Source organism: Ceratotherium simum, chromosome 14 (genome assembly GCF_057802395.1).
Source record: "Ceratotherium simum simum isolate JZ-2026a chromosome 14, ASM5780239v1, whole genome shotgun sequence".
NCBI classification, from domain to species: domain Eukaryota; kingdom Metazoa; phylum Chordata; class Mammalia; order Perissodactyla; family Rhinocerotidae; genus Ceratotherium; species Ceratotherium simum.
The window spans coordinates 860,832-877,502 of NC_141913.1; the positions used below are offsets into that span (position 1 = coordinate 860,832).

A 16,671-nucleotide genomic window follows, 5' to 3' on the forward strand; every position below is an offset into this window, starting at 1 on the left:
CAGATGGCCAAACATACCCAGAGCAAAGAGGGAGGAAGGACTCCGGCTGGCTACCAGGAACAAGCACATACTGGGAATGGAACCAGGGACACTGGAGGAACTGAACGGAGGGAATGTGCCTCCATCCCAGGGACAAGGAGCCCAGGAAGCGACTCACGGAAGGAGGCTGAGCAGACGATGTGCTGAGAGTAGGAGAGCCGTGTGCCATCCAGGTGCGTAAGACCAAGAGGAAGACTGGGAACACAGGCTAGGAACTCGCTATATCTAGTGGCGTGGAAGTGAAGGAGGTAGACGGGATGGCCCAGGGAGCCATGCAGAGTGGAGCCCTAAGACTAAATCACAGGAGAAGAAAAGGACAGTCAGAAGTTCCTGGTAAGGAGTGGCCAGGAATCAGTGAAATCAGAAGCCGACAGTGGAGAGAGTTCTGGAGTGGAGGCAGTATAAGATGAGGCCTAACATGTATCTGGCTTTGAAATCTTAGAGGTCACCTCCGTGGAAGCCGTTTCAGGCAGTGGTGGGAGTAAAGGCCAGGTTGCAGAGGTTGGAGGAGGAAAAGATTATAAAAATAAAAAAAAGAGAAAATGCACTCTAGAATTTCAAGAAGCTGGACTGGACTAAGGAGATGAGTTAGACAGGGAAATGCAGAATCAAGGGGCAGTACTTTTTCTTAAAGATGGAATAAACTTAAGCATATTTTATTTGTATTCTAAAGGGAAAGGTTCAGAAGAAAAGTAAAGTTAACTTATAAGCAGGACAGGAAATAATTGATGGAGTGAAATATCTAGCAAAGCAGAAATGGAAAGGACCCAGAGCACAGGTAGAGGGGTGATGGGCAGGAGGAGGGGACCCCTTCCAGCACAACGGGGGAGAGGGGCAAGAGGAGGTGTGGGGAGGGAAGGTTCGCAGGAGGAAGCTGAAGGCGGTCGCACCGTATCCACACAGGAGTGTCTGCCTTCTGCTGGGAGTGAGAGAAGAGCCTGAGAGAGCTGTCCTCCTGGGAAACGGGCAGGGCTCAAACCGAAAACCCAGAAGGACGGCCAGGCGCTGCCCAGCTGGCGGCAACTGTGGGTCTCCAGTGGCACCGATTTGCCAGGCTTTGTGGTTCTTCTCCAGCAGTGCCTGGCAGCTTCAGTACAGAAGTTAGAAAGCAAACATGATCCACCCAGAGCAGAGATTTTGGCAGGCGTATATGGGGCAAAGATGACAGGGCACAAGGGAGCTGAAGGTCCTGGCAAGAGAATGGCTAAAATGATGCAATCAGGGAGCCTGGACTGGCTAGGAGGAAAGGTAGCCAGAGGGAGAAGACAGAATTCAACAACTCCAAGTCTTACTTAAAAGAAAACTAGTACTGTGAGAATAAGGGAGAGAAAGGGCTGGAAAAAGAGTGGACGAGATCAGATGGTGAGATCTAAAGTTCAGCAACTGAGGAGGCTCCACTCTGACTTATGCAAGTGCGGCCACGCAGCAGACGGACTGAACTGAAAGGGAAGTTCAAGTCCCTGGTAGAGCCATGCAAGGTACTAGGAAGTCAGGTGGACCATCACATGGGCAAAGGAATGTCCAAGGATGTGAACACGACTGGGGCGGGAGCAGGGTCAGGGGAAACAGCGGGGTGCATGGAGGGTAGCAGTGGGAGCAGACACAAACACACACACGATATAATGAAGTTACAAGAGCAGAAACAGTAGCAATGAGATAGCATAAACCTCAAAGGAGGGAGGGCTGAGAGTGGAAGTGGCAGGGCAATAACGAGCGGGTGGCAGGCTAGGAGAATGCTAGGCCTTCCAACTTTGAAGGATGGAGAAGTGGGTTGGGTAGGCGGACAGTGTACTCTCAGGAAGCAGAGGCCACAAGGGAAGCAGGTGTGCATTTTGGCCAGAGAAAGGAGGGACCAATATGCTGAACTACTAAGGAGGTTACATCATTTGTTTTACCATAGGCAGGGGTTGCAGAGGTCACAGGAGAATAATGGGAGGGAGCCGACCCATGAAAAGTCACGCGGGCCAGGGGCAGGGACACACCAGCACCAGCAATGAAAAAGGGATGGCACCTGTGGTTGGCAGAATAGTGGCCCCCAAAGATGTTCATGTCCTAATCCCTGAACCTGTGAATATGGTATCTTACTTGGCAAAAGGGACCCTGCAGATGTGATAAAGTGAGGGATCCTGAGATGGGGAGATGGTCCTGGAATATCCAGGAGAGCCCAATGTCAGCACGAAGGTCCCTACAAGAGAGGCAGAAGGATCAGAGAAGGAGACACGGCAATGGAAAGAGGCTGGAGTGATGAGGGCACACAAGCCGAAGAACACAGGTGGCCCCTAGAATCGAGAAAAGGCAAGAAAACAGATTCTCCCCCGTGGCCTGCAGATGGAGTGCAGCCTGCCGGCCCATGTTAGACTTCTGACTTTCTGAACTTGAAGCTAACAAATTTGGGTTGTTTTAAGCCATTGAGTTTATGGTCATTTGTTACCGCAGCAAAAGGAAATTAATACAACACCTTAGCTATATGGAATTAAACTCAAACTATACTACTAAACTATAAAAGATATATAAAGAAGTCCAAGAGAGTTTTACCTTTTCTCATGATGACTTTCATTTTGTTCTGAAATGCCAAAATTTCTCGAAAATGTCGAAGTGTTCCTGCTTTGCAAGGGCTTAAGCATATACTTAGCCTATCCCCTCAGCAACCCAACACTTGCTAGGGAGAGAGGAACATCTGCCTGGGATAAAAAGCAGAGCTTTCTGGGCCAGTGATTAGGACAACAGGCATGTGCACTTTGGTGGGACTCACTGTCACCAGGAAGGACGGCTTAGAGCGAGGGCGGGCTGTGCGTCTTGGGTCAGAGGCCTGACAGTGCTGTAGATGTGGTTTACCCCTGAGCGCTGGGGCTGGACAGGCAGAGACCCTGGTCTGCTCAGGGCCAGGAAACACTAGAAGTGGCATCTGGTCTTCACGCTACTCGCTGCTGTCCCCTGACCCCACTCCTACCAATGTGAGCTGGGCAGATGGTGGCTGCCTGGTAAGTCCATGTCGATGGGTCAGAGTGGGCAGGCTGGGACAGCTTTATGAAAGAGAAGCATCTTAGGGGGCACATGGACCTATGAGGTCTAGGGGCAAGAAGAGACACAAAGGCCTTTCAACGTGGATAAAGACTCTGAGCAGTCAAGTGGTGGCAGCGACAAGTAGGAGTTGGTGCGTGGACCAGCCTGACAGGCGTGGAGGAAGCCCTGTGCTGGTGCACGTCTGCAGATGGGGCTAGACTGTGGGGCTTCAATTCCAGGCTGACCTATTTGAACTTGATGTGATGGGCAATGGGTGAAGAGAATGCTTTAGGGAGACACATCCGATAGTTAGATGACAGGCAGGGAGAGATAAGAGAGAAAGTTTTTAATACCAACCTCAAAACAGAAGAAAAAAATATTTTAAAGTTTAAATCAAGTCAAGATAGGCATGTTTCACCAGTAACGAAGAGAAAATGTTTTTCAATTTTCTTCGTCAACAGAAGGTGTTTATATTCTTGTATACTCATTACCCCAGATGGTAAAATAAATTATAAAATATAAAACATTTTACTTTGTCTTGTACAAATAGAAATTTAAAACAGACCTATATATATGCAAAAACCTTATGTACTAATGAAATAAGCATACTCTTTTAAAAATATACACACATTTTCTTGGTAGAATACACATCTGATTTGCATGATGGAATTGATCATGTGTGCGTGTGTGTGTCTGTGTGTCACTGGTCTATCTTCTAAAACTCGAATATTAGGATGAAAATTATATTTTAAAAGTAAAGCAATACTTAATGTCTTTTAAATAGTTTTCCATTCAGGGTATGCAAACTATTTTAAGTTTTATTTTCAACATTTCAGTGTCAAAAGCTGAAGAGTTCCACCTCAGCTGGCTGACCTGAACACCATTATTGTAATATAGGCACACCTCAGAGATATTGTAGCTTTAATTCCAGACCACTGCAATAAAGCAAATAATGCAACAAAGTGAGTCACACAAATTTTCTGGTTTCCCAGTGCATATAAAAGTTATGTTTACACTATACTGTAGTTTATTAAGTGTACTATAGTATCATGTTTAAAAAAATGTACGTACTTTAATTAAAAAATACATAATTGCTAAAAAATGCTAACCATCATCTGAGCCTTTAGCAAGTCATAATCTTTTTTGCTGGTGGTGGGGGGTCTTGCTTTCAATTCGTAAAAAACGCACTGTCTGCAAAGCGGGATAAAGTGAAGGTATGCCTATATCTACACAGTGAAAACAAACATTAATAGTCAGGAGCGCAATGTCAACACAAAAGTGAGTCAGTCTGATCTTCCTTCTTGAAAGGCTGGCATGCACCACCTGCCTTTGTTATTCTACTGAAACCTATGTTCAAATATAGATGCTTGCTTCACCTTAGAATATAAATGTCAAGTTAGAGCAACACTATATCTTGAAAACAAGCAGCTTCTTCAGTCATCAGGACAAATCAGACATGATAATTGGTAAGCTTCATTCTTCTCCTCATTCATGGTGGGAGGACGTCCCATGTCAGCATGGAATACCTCGTAAACTCATTACTTGTACATTCCACCGACAACTAACATTCTATATCATATTGTTATCATGTTTTATGGGCATATCTTATATCCCAACTAGATGGCAAGACTTTAAGAAACCACGTCATAAACTCCTTAGTGTTTCCACTGCCAGGTCTTACAAGGTGCTTTGCACACACAGAGCCTTAAAAACGTGAGTAGCTTGACTGTTAACTTATGAGTGAAGACAAAGGCATGTCAACATGTCAGACAGGTCTGCTTTCTCCTGTACTAACACTTCAGTGTCACCTTCAGAGCTGACAAATATTAGAGTTCAAAAGCTTGAGAAAGTCATATTTTAAAGTCATATTATTAGCCAAGGAATCATCAAAGACTGATCCCCTGCTCCCCACTCATCTGCACTCAACAGCCAGCCTCACAGGTTCCCTGTACACCCCCAGAGAACCACTCCCGTCTTTACAGGCCACAAGACTGTCCTCTCATTTCACGCTTCCCTGCATCTCTTTTGTCAGATCTCTGTAAGGTGAAGGGAGAAAAGTTCACGCCCCATTGTCTATTGTTACCCAGTTCCCAATAGCGCCATAAGGATTTATTTTCAGCAATAAAAATCCCACATTTGCCCCTTGGTGTTTTTTTAGTTAACACTAGCTGGTCTTGAGGGGAAATCTGGGGAAGAAATTCTCTATTCTGCAGGTATTCTTGCAATACTTGATGGATCTTAAAGGAGGAACTCAGAGAAATAATGTTAATACACTGACTGACTGAGATGAGGGGAAGAAGGCAAGAGCTGGACAGAGAAACTAACACTTTGCTGCCATCAGCCAGAACTTGTCTTGCTCTGGAAATTAGAACACACTTCACCCCTAACACCCAAATATCAGATTCAATCTTGAGTAGAGTAAGAGAGAATCCTTGTCCTAGGATCCTGATCTGAGGACACACACAGTTCTGATTCCTAAGACACTGTATCATCACGGCCAATTTTGTTACGTGTATGTTCTAACTTCACTTGTTGACTGTCCCGACCTCTTTGTGGCTTCTGGCTGCCTTGAGACCCTGGATGGTGATGCCCTCCAAGCCCAGCCATCAGGTCACAAGTCTGGCCTGTGTCCTCTGGTTGAGCCTCACATCCTGGACCCTGGCTGGGCTACATCTGCTCTTGGGGGTCATAGCACCTGACAGGCTTTAGCCAGCTCCTGGTCTGGCCCACTCTACCCCCCTGATCTACAGTGAGCACTGTGGCAAGGGCACGAGACGGGCACAGGGAGAGAGGGAAAAGGCGACTGCAAGTTATACTGGATGGTCCCAGCCAAAGCCAACCCCCTTTAAAGAGCTTCTACACTAAGAAATGAGACGCGGTTTGCCAGAAGCATTTCAACACTGACCGCTCACGCGGGCACACTTGACTGAGCAGGTACGGAGACATGAAGGAAAAGCAAGCAGAGGTCCCTCGCCTAGGGAACTTACGTGCTTCTGCTGGAACACACACCCTAAGTCTCACCAGGTGACAGCAATGCGGGGTAGCAGAGACCTGACTCCCAAGCAGGAATTGCACAGTTCTTAAAACCTTCTGCCATAGCAGACCTCACTCTGTGCACAGAAGCCCTGAGGAGGTTCTCAAGCTACAGATTTCTAGGCACCCCCCTGAGGTTCTAGCTTAGGAGGTCTCAGGAATACCCATACCTTTGTGTTTTCCAAAGCTCCACAAAAGTGTCTGATGTGAAGACTGGGCTAAGAACCAAGTAGAGGATATTTAGTATTTCTTAGACGGGAGGTGCCCGCACTCAGTTTCTCTTTCTTTCGCTGTCTGCTACACCTCTTCTCCCCTGTGCTGTTACCATATCCAGGATGATGATTGCTAGCTCTTTCATGTAATAAAAAGTACTAGATGTAACTCAACAGATGTCATGAAAAGTAAAGCAAATAAAAAGTTTTTAGCTTCTCACTGCTGGTTAAGATGCAATATAATGATGCAAATCTGATGCAATTTTTTATATAAATTGCCCCTGAAATACTGAAAACACAGACTGAGGAGAATAGAAAGGGCAACAGAAGGTGTGGTGCCTTGGGTAAAGATGATCCCCTGAAGCTGCACGCCGCTGGTGCCATGAGTAACTTGGTCACGCTCCACCAAGTCCACGTCGGCTGCTCTGGGCATCTTTAAAGTCAGGTAGGACAGGACTGAGGGGTTTCCTTGTCTCCTCTAAAATGTTGCCTGACCCACCACTTCCATGCAACACAGCAAAACAGATCCCTCAAATCTGATCCTTGGGTGGACACAGGCAAGTAATATCAGCTGATCAAAAGGAAGACTAACACTTAGGAGGGTTTATTGTGTGCATGTTGCATCCTATGCTCTTTATATGTACAACTAATTCGATCCTTCAACAACTCAAGGAGGTAGGTATAGCAATTTCCCTACTTCATGGATGAGGCAACTGAGGTACAGAGTGACTGCAAGACTTGCCAAGGTCATAGAGTTGGCAAGCAGCAGCGCTGGGTTCAACCCCAGGCAATCCAGCTCCGGAGCATACAATCTGAAACACTAAGGCTTTGATTACTTTTGTTACATCATTTTCCAGCAAAACCTACAAATCAAATAAGTTAGTATGCTATCTAGGCAAATTATTTTATTTAAATTAATTCTCTTAAGTGTTAATTTCTTGCAAAGATATAAGACCTTCAGCGGTTCACCTTGGAAAACAGTTCAACGGGTGCTGCTATCGCCTTCTGTTCTTTCAAGTACGCTCCCAAGACCACGCTTCCTGGGCAGCTGCTGAAGGGACTGGAAGAGAAGACACATGGCTTTTCTTGGAACAATTAGTGACAGAAAAGTCATAAAATTTAACTGAAGATAAACCCAACAAGCAGGCTAATTAATAAACTGGCAATCAGAGCCTTATCTCTCACTTTGCATGAGCATTTAGTAAAATCAGCTAACCACTCCATGTCCAGCTTTTCCTGTTTCAGAACAGGCTTATGAACATACCCCACTCCCAAGAAGGCAGCTGACGAATACTTAAAACAAGCACCCTCTGACTCCTCTCAAAGAAGAGAGAACCAGTACAGGTTTTCTAGAAGATGATTTGGTTAATTTTTAGGTGAATGACCTGAAATTTTTTTATAATCTCCTTTCACGTTCATACCTCTTTCTGTTGCGAATGTCAATTGGTACAACCTGTCAGAAGGCAATGTGGAAATATATGTCAAAAGCCTTAAAAATTATTCATATACTTTGAACTAGCAATGCTCCTTGTAAGAATTTGTATTGATGCAATTACAGTGGATATGTCCAAGAGCCAAACACAACAGTTTTTATCTTAGAACTCTTCATAATAATGAGACGTTGGAAACAAACTAAAGGTCCACCAAGAGGAGCTTAATTAAACGCATTGTACAGATGTGTCATTTTAATCATAGGCCATAAAAATCACATTGTAGAAGGTCGTTTAATGGCAGAGAAAGGCCATGTTAACGATACACTACTAAGTGTCGGGAAAAAAAAGCAGTTTTGAAAACAAAATGATGCTTTTTGGTAAAATACATAATGGAAATAAAAAAGACTAAAAGTATATAAATCAAAATCTTAAATGAAATCATCTTTAGGTGGCAGGATTATAAATAATTTCTTCCCAATTTTCTTTGTACTTTATTTTTCTGCTTTCCAAATTTTCTAGATAAATAGCTATCCTTTGTAATTCAATAAAATTATCATTTTTAAATAATAAAAATCTGGCCAAAAGGATTAATAATTGTTTTAACTTTATATTTTATTTCCCAATAATTCCTCCTCTACGATTAACATGCTAAGGAGGTAGTCATGATAAAAGTTGATGATAAAAATGTACATCACAACATTATAATAGCAAAAATGCAATATAGTATTAATATGGGAGAAAGGTTAAATAAATTATATTTAAATACATATACATATATGATTATGAAGTTACCAAAACTATATTTTTTAAGTAATAAAATATCTTGAGAATTTTCCGGGTTAAACAAAAATTTTAGTAAGGACACACAACAGTATGTATTATATGATCCTAAATTTTAAAACATAAATTATTGTATACATTAAAATATCCATTTATTCAACATATTTATAAAGCATCTTCTTTGTGCAAGGCACTGCATATATGTGTATCCACACATATAAACACACATATAGAAAAGCAATTGGAAAGAAACAGCAAAATATTAAGTGTCTATATGTGGATGGTGAGATTAATGTAAATATCATTTCCTTATTTGTTACTTTCTATAGTTTTAAAACTCTCTATAAGTATTATTACTTAACCATACACACACACACACACTCGCACAAACACACATTCATATAATACAAATCCTCGGAGAAGATCAGTCAAAAAGTGCTATGTGAGTGTTAATTTAACATATATGTTGCTGTACAATGTTCCTGAAGAAAGTACAGATGGTAAAAGGTCAGAAATGTGTGAGCACTGGTGGCAACAGGTAGGGAGATACACCTCTAAGTCACACATTTGAAACTTCTCAAGACAATAAAGCGGCCTGATGGAATAACAAACATAAAAATCCATTAAGTTGTGCAAAAAGAATTCATGTAGACTTTTAATCATTTAAAAAAATATTTTCTGAGCTCCTCTTTTTGTGTGTGTGTGTGAGAAAGATCAGCCCTGAGCTAACATCTGATGCCAATCCTCCCCTTTTTTCTGAGGAAGACTGGCCCTGGGCTAACATCCGTGCCCATCTTCCTCTACTTTATATGGGACGCCGCCACAGCATGGCTTGACAAGCAGTGCATCGGTGCGCGCCCGGGATCCGAACCGGCGAACCCCAGGACGCCGCAGTGGAGCGCGCGCACTTAACCATTTGCACCACTGGGCCAGCCCCTGAGCTCCTCTTAATGTGTCAATAAGTGTGCTGTCCACCGAAATAAAATATAACCCAGTCCCTGGTCTAGTAGACGAAAAAATAAATAAATAATATCTATTATTTCTTCTTTGATATTCATATATATAATTGACAAAAAAAGGAGTAACTCAAGCTCAGGTTATAAAGAAAAAAATCATATCAATTTATAGTTTAAAAGGAGACACACAGAGCGCATACATTAACATTTCCTATTTTCTAATCACAACTCTTGCTCTTGCTAAGAAACACACTTACTAAAGTGTAAGAGCTTTAAGCAGCATTTTAGTCATCAAATAAGCCTGGCAGACTTGTCATCAATGGATTTCCTCACTCTGAAGACAGTGAGGCGCCCCAGTGCGACCTCCATCGAGGAACTCACAGTCTCCTGCTTGGCCCATCACAGCCCTTAAAGATTTGCTGCCATTTCTACCACAACATGAGCTACTTTATTTTTCTAAACAGAGAAAGCAATTTGACAAACCGTGAAGATTTTCTGGAAAGATTATTCAACATCCTTATTTTCACATAACCATTTTACTACATTACAATTCTATGCTGTAGAAAAACACATGACAGCAGTGTTGGCTCTAAAGCAAATATAGATATCTCATTTTCTACAACAGCTGTGTTCTTAAAAAGATTGTGTGTAATTTCTCAATTTAATCATATTTCCAATTGTCATATATCATCAATTCACCAGAAACAAATCACATGTAAGACCTTCTTTTATGATCACATAAGTATGCAATGAATCTTTTAAATTATGTCAGAAAAAGAACACGTAATATCAAACAAGAACAACCTACAATGGATTAAATATTTCCGTAAAGCAAGAGCACTACTCAGCAATACGTCGCCTGCACTGCGATGCAGGGCGGACTCCGCCTGCACCCAGGAGCCCGCCACACGCCTTCCCTCCTCACTGACCCCAGCAAGTCTACCCCCTCAGGCTCTCGTCACCTGGTTTCATTCCTCTTCACGGAGATGACATTAGGTAAAATTAACACGAGCTGAAATGAACCAGGTGCTTATGTAGAATCAGAATGTAAGCTCCTAAAAGCAGGGTTCCTCTTGATCTTGTTCATTACTGTATCTCTGGAGCTATAACCAGGCCTGGCCATAAATACTTGTTTAAGGAAGTAAACGGAAGGCAGGAGGCAGGTAGAACAGTACTTTCAGCCTTAAAAATGAATTAAAAGCTATCTATTTTGACCAACTCATTTCTCAATTTCCTGGAGGAAAGGAACCAATTATGACACAGCACTGCTTCAGGCACTGAATTTACTTTTTTTTTTTTTGGCGAGGAAGATTAGCCCTGAGCTAACATCTCTTGCCAATCCTCCTCTTTTTGCCAAGGAAGATTGGCCCTGGGCTAACAACTGTGCCCATCCTCCTCCACTTTATATGTGACGCCACCACAGCGTGGCTTGATAAGTGGTGCACAGGTCCTCGCCCGGGAACCGAACCCACGAACCCCAGGCCGCCAAAGCAGTGTGCGCAAACTTAACCACTAAGCCACCAGGCTGGCCCCCACAAATTTACTTTATTTTTTTGTGTGTGTGAGGAAGATCAGCCCCGAGCTAACATCCAATGCCAATCCTCCTCCTTTTTTGCTGAGGAAGATCGGCCCTGGGCTAACATCCGTGCCCATCTTCCTCCACTTGATACGAGATGCCGCCATAGCACAGCTTGACAAGCTGTGCATGGGTGCCCACACCCGGGGTCCGAACCTGAGAATCTCAGGCCACCAAAGTGAAGCGCACACTTAACCGCTTGTGCCACTGGGCCAGCCCCAAATTTACTTTATTTTTTATGCAGTTTTCTCAGCCATACTACAGACATGACATTCATTTTATAAAATATTAGCAAAAAGAGCATTCTGACCCTCCTGTCTCTGCTCCCCCTAAAAGCAGGAAGTAAATCTCCCCTGTGAAAGGTGCTCTCCCTGCATCCTCATCACCAGAGCTGGGGAATTCAGGGCCAAGAGGCCTGCATGAACAAAGCTTGCTAATTTACTCCCTCAGCCTAAACTCTGCTTAAATTCTTCACTAATTACATACCTTGAATCTAAGTTTCTTTGTCCTGTTATTCCTCACAAATTTGTTTCTTTGTATAAAAGACATATAATACTGCCTGTTTTGTTCACTCTCCCAGCATCATTTCTTTATGGTCTCCAATACATACATATTAAACTGGGCTTTTCTCCTGTTAATCTGGCCTTGTGTCAGTTTTATTATTAGTCCAGCCCTATGAACACAGGAAGGGAAGAAAGGGGATTTCCCCTGCCCCGACACTCTTCTACCAAACATTACTAATATACAAAATATATTTGATTGTATATTATCTATCACCTAATATACACCTACACATGCCAGGTATCGAATTAGGTGGCTGGAGAGTGTGTGTGTGTGTGTGTGTGTGTGTGATGTGTATGTGTGAGCATATATGTATGAACATGTATGTTTCTATTTATTCTTTACATCATTGAATATTAGATTTATAATCTCCTTTTATAAATCTAAGTAACTGAGACTTACAGAGGTCATACATCTGGACAAGTCTGGATTTAAACAAAATTTCTGGTCCATGCACTCCCACTACACAATATTGCCTCGCTTCAGCACACACAGGCAAGATATAGCAGAAATGCCTATTAAATTAGTAACTTTTAAGTTTAAAAGCACCATCAAATTAAGTCTGCAGGGAAATTAACAAGCTCACTCATTCACGATGGCTTTGTAAATTTGACTAAAACTTCTGCAAGTCATATTGACAATACATATTTATAGACAAAAACTAAGATGTTAATACTTGTTGATCTATTCATCCCAACTTTAACATATTCTACAAAAAAAAGGCAAAAGGAATAAATGCAGCCTTTATAACAAAGGCTGGAATATAACAAAGTTGGAGAAAATCTAAATATCCAGCAACAGAGGTCCAATAAATTATGTTTATGAAAATCACCCAGTTTCTATGCACTTTAACATTAGAATGTACATATTTACATATGAATAAAAACCATAAGAAAACAAAGAAATGAGACTACTGGGTTAAGGTGATGAGATCCGTCAAGCAACTGTGGGAGATCAAAATTTGGCCACCCCAAAGTATATCTCTTTACTTTGATCATTTTCTCTGACGGACATTTGACCTCCCCGACTAACTGCCTAAAGGAATTTAACTCTGGGTATAGACAGACTGGCAGGGTCCTCGCTAAGCCCATTCTTATCAAAGTTCTGTTTACCAAACATTTACATTAGTAAAGGTATATCCGTCTGTGTACTGGAAAGAAGGGGGCATGACCTTATCTGTGTAAACTCTTATCAGGACAGAAGAAGAGGACTTAAATCTACATACTCTTGATTAGCATAATTTCTGTCTCTCTGGCCACATTCTCTATAGGTGGCCTTGCAAAGAATTGTCTGACAAACATTTACATTTCCCACTCCATGTAAATTGTCTTCTTCCCCTCTGAAATCCCAAACCCCCCATCCCCGGTTTCCTCCTTTGTCCTTAGCTGAAGATGGTATTTAAGGTGGTGGCTTTGCCCATTCTAGTGAAAAACTCAGTTTCCCGGGTTTCTCCCATGTATATATGTTATTAAACTTGGTATTATTTTCTCCTGCTAACCTGTCTTTTAATTATTTGGCCAGCCAGAAGAACCTTAAGGGAAAGGGCAGAGGGGGATTCTCCCACTTCCCCAACACAACGCAAGACAAGGGCTGACAGAACTGGCCAGTAAAGAACAGAGCCCTTTTTTATATTCAGACAGTTTATTACTTATATAGCAAAAAACAATAGCAGCTAAAGTGGCCAGCTCCCTGTGTCCCTTACACAGGGTGACACTGAAACAAAGGGTCCAGATACTGCAACATAGATGCTCAGGTGCCCTGTTCCTGAGGAGCCCAACACATGCTGCAGCCGTGCAGGTTTATAGCCTACAGCTGTGCCCTAAGGAGGGGCAGAGCAAAAAGACTCTAACCTCATGAGAACTCAGGAAGCGATGAGCAACTATCTCATGACAGCCTCCTGGGGGAAACCCAGAGGCAGATGAAAAATGACCTCCCAGCAGCTCCACCTGAGCCCCCCATGTTCTCATGCTCTGGGAGGATCACAGGGCCTTCTGTCAAGACTTGGATCACCTGCAGGTGAGCTTGGCTACCCGGCCTATTTGGACATGTGTAAGGTCACCAGGACACCATGGCAGAGCCATTCCCCTACAAAAGTGGATGGATTTGGCTTTTAAAAAACAGAAATGCAGGGGCCAGCCCCGTGGCTTAGCGGTTAAGTGCGCATGCTCCGCTACTGGTGGCCCGGGTATGGATCCCGGGTGCGCACCGACACACTGCTTCTCCAGCCATGCTGAGGCCACATCCCACATACAGCAACTAGAAGGATGTGCAACTATGACATACAACTATCTACTGGGGCTCGGGGGAAAAAAAAAGGAGGAAGATTGGCAATAGATGTTAGCTCAGGGCTGATCTTCCTCACAAAAAAAAAAAAATAAAACAGAAATGCAATACCTTCCCTTGTGTGCAAATAAACAGGGCCATCTCTTTCTTTCTCTGAGAAGTATGAGGTGGGGCGTGTGTGTGTGTTTTCTCTATTCTAAAAGCAAGAAAGATTCCCGCAACTTATATGCAAACCATGGCCTCAGCTAGATTTGCAGATCAGCAAAAACCACAGCAACTTCTTTCACAAAAAGTGGCAACTTGTGCCTGCTGAGACGACACATTTACACTTTACCATTCACTGAATTTTCCTTTGTTCTTATATACACACCTTGAGGTTTGACGGCTTATTCATCAGATTAGCAAGAGCAAAGGCTAGAAATTGAAAGCAAAGAACACACAAAAAAACTGAAAAAACTTCATGGGAGTTGAAGTCACTGTGTACATGTCACATTTCTGCACCAAGTCTCTTTTCTTTAAACTGTGGCCATGAACTAGAAACTGTAATTATTTTTGTTGTCTGCAACCCCAGGTACAGGCCTATAGGAACGATCAACAGAAGAGGTAGATGGACCATTCACAGTGGGGGTCAACTACAGAAATAATGGTCCGAGGAGGGCAGTGCTAGGAGAGAGAATTCAACTTTGGACTGGGCAGTAGGAAAGGAGGGTCAGTTGCTGAGAAAAACAAATCTAACAGTGCGGCAAAATAAAGGAGCTAAGCAGAACAAAAACCAAGGAAAGGCAGGTCAGAGCTTGGACGGCTTGAAGGCTGGTGCAGGGACTAATTTTCTTAGTGGTGTGCACACGTGGTACTGCTTTATGAACAAACAGGTGCACTTTTCTGAGCCAGGCCATGTCCTTGTAGACAGCAGAACACTGAGATACACAGAGTTTTGGATCTTAGAAGTATTCCTTTTACCAAGTGCTCACAATGTCTAATATGATTGGGCACGATATCAACCTTGTCTTTCGCAAGGGGCTCACACGTTGAGTATGATATATTCCAGACCAGATACCCCTGAATCATGAGGGACATGTTTAGACTGTAAAAACCACAATTGTGTCCTACTTTGTCATTTCAGATCTGGAGTTTTGAATAACTGAGTTAAATTAATAAAAAACCTTTACTTTGTATTTTAATTCTTTATATGAATACTCTTCCACATGTGTGTGCTAGCGTTTTTGTTCTCAACTCTTCTTATAAAAATCCGTAACATAAAAAGAATAGCACGCTATTTAAATATGGAAAGAACCCTAGGTGTCATCTAGCCCTGTGATTTTTTTCAAACCTTAAATTTCTCTCGAGCATGACCCCATTTTTAGTTACAAAGTTATCCTATTAGGAGCCCCAATATTAGAAACCCCACAAGTGGAAGGAACTACTCTGGCTGCTCCACACTCTGCCCGCTCAGCCTCTCACGCAGTCCCCTCAGAGAGCACAGATTGAAAAATCACTGATGGACCAACCCCTCACTTTAGCAATAAGAACATCCAGCTCTAGGAAACTGCACAATATTGATCAGTGATTTTCTGAACTAAAATTTAAAAATGCAGGGGGTGAAGAATAAACAAATTATCATGCCTAAGGACAGAACCATGTAAATCCTAATCTCAAAGCAATACCTTTGCAATTCCATTAGCTGTAAACACAACCATTCACACCAACATATCAACTTCATTCAAAAGTTAGGCTGCATGCGGCTCCATCAGGTAACATCTTAGAATACGTGAGAAAAACAATTGTCAGTAGCAACCAACCAACATCATTACACACTGATATAAATAATGCCTTCTTTTGTGGCACCAACTGGAAACGATACACTTTTCCTAGCGCTAACAACCTATCCCTGCTGGATAAGCCCCCTGAACAGCACTGCACTTCTCAGACTCTCACGTTGTATGACTCTGCCACGTCACTGCAGTGACAGCTTCTCCACACCCACCGAGGACATCGCTCGCTTGACACTCAGGCTGCTTCTCAGGACAACTGAATTCAACAACCACTGACTGCTCATCTCCACAGCAAAACAGGCACCGAGCGCTGGGGAGACACAGGGAACCTGACTTTTGTCCTCACACGGCACTTACACTAGTGGGGGAGACACCTGTGTGGACAGACAAATGTCACCCCCAACCTGACATGCGGCAGGACTCGGTGTTTTGGTGAACAATCAAGCAGACACAAGTGCTAATACACACTAGTTAAGAAACCCAAACTGTGTGTCTGGGAACAAAATGAAGAAGGATTAATTCTGAACAGAGAAAACTTCCTGGAGACTGTTGCTTTCTGAGACAATGGAAATTTAGCAGGCAATCCACGGAGGAGTGGCAGCAGCAAAGCAAGAAGGGCTGGAAAAAGATCTTCTTCTGCAAATGCCAGTCTGGCGAGTATTCACATAAAGCCTACAGGGACATACGGACAGAAGGCTGGATTGCTGGATTGGGAGGAGAAAAACAAGATCATGAAAGTCCTTGCAAGTTGGCCTGAGGAGTTTGATCTTTATTCTGGTGATTCAGAGAACTATTGCAGACTTCTGAGTGGTGAATGATATCATGAGAACTTACTAATCACTGCCAGGTCAGGATGAAACAGATGGGAGAGACGAAGACTGAAGACTGAGAATGATAACACAATAGTCTTGGCACGAGATCATGTGGGTGTCCCCTAAAGGGTGGGAACAAAACTGAGGGATGGAGCAGAAATACAATCAATAGACTATGGCAAACAACTGCTTCTGGGGGTAGGGTGATACA

At 42.9% G+C, this 16,671-nt stretch overlaps 1 protein-coding gene across 1 annotated transcript in view; it reads right to left on the reverse strand.

Annotated features, from left to right (window-relative positions):
- L3MBTL4 (L3MBTL histone methyl-lysine binding protein 4) overlaps window positions 1-16,671 on the reverse strand; it is a 386,879-nt gene that overhangs the window by 308,262 nt on the left and 61,946 nt on the right. Inside the window, 2 exon segments of the mRNA XM_087439397.1 lie at window positions 7,250-7,309; window positions 7,312-7,347. Coding sequence (XP_087295523.1) covers window positions 7,250-7,309; window positions 7,312-7,347 — 96 coding nt within the window.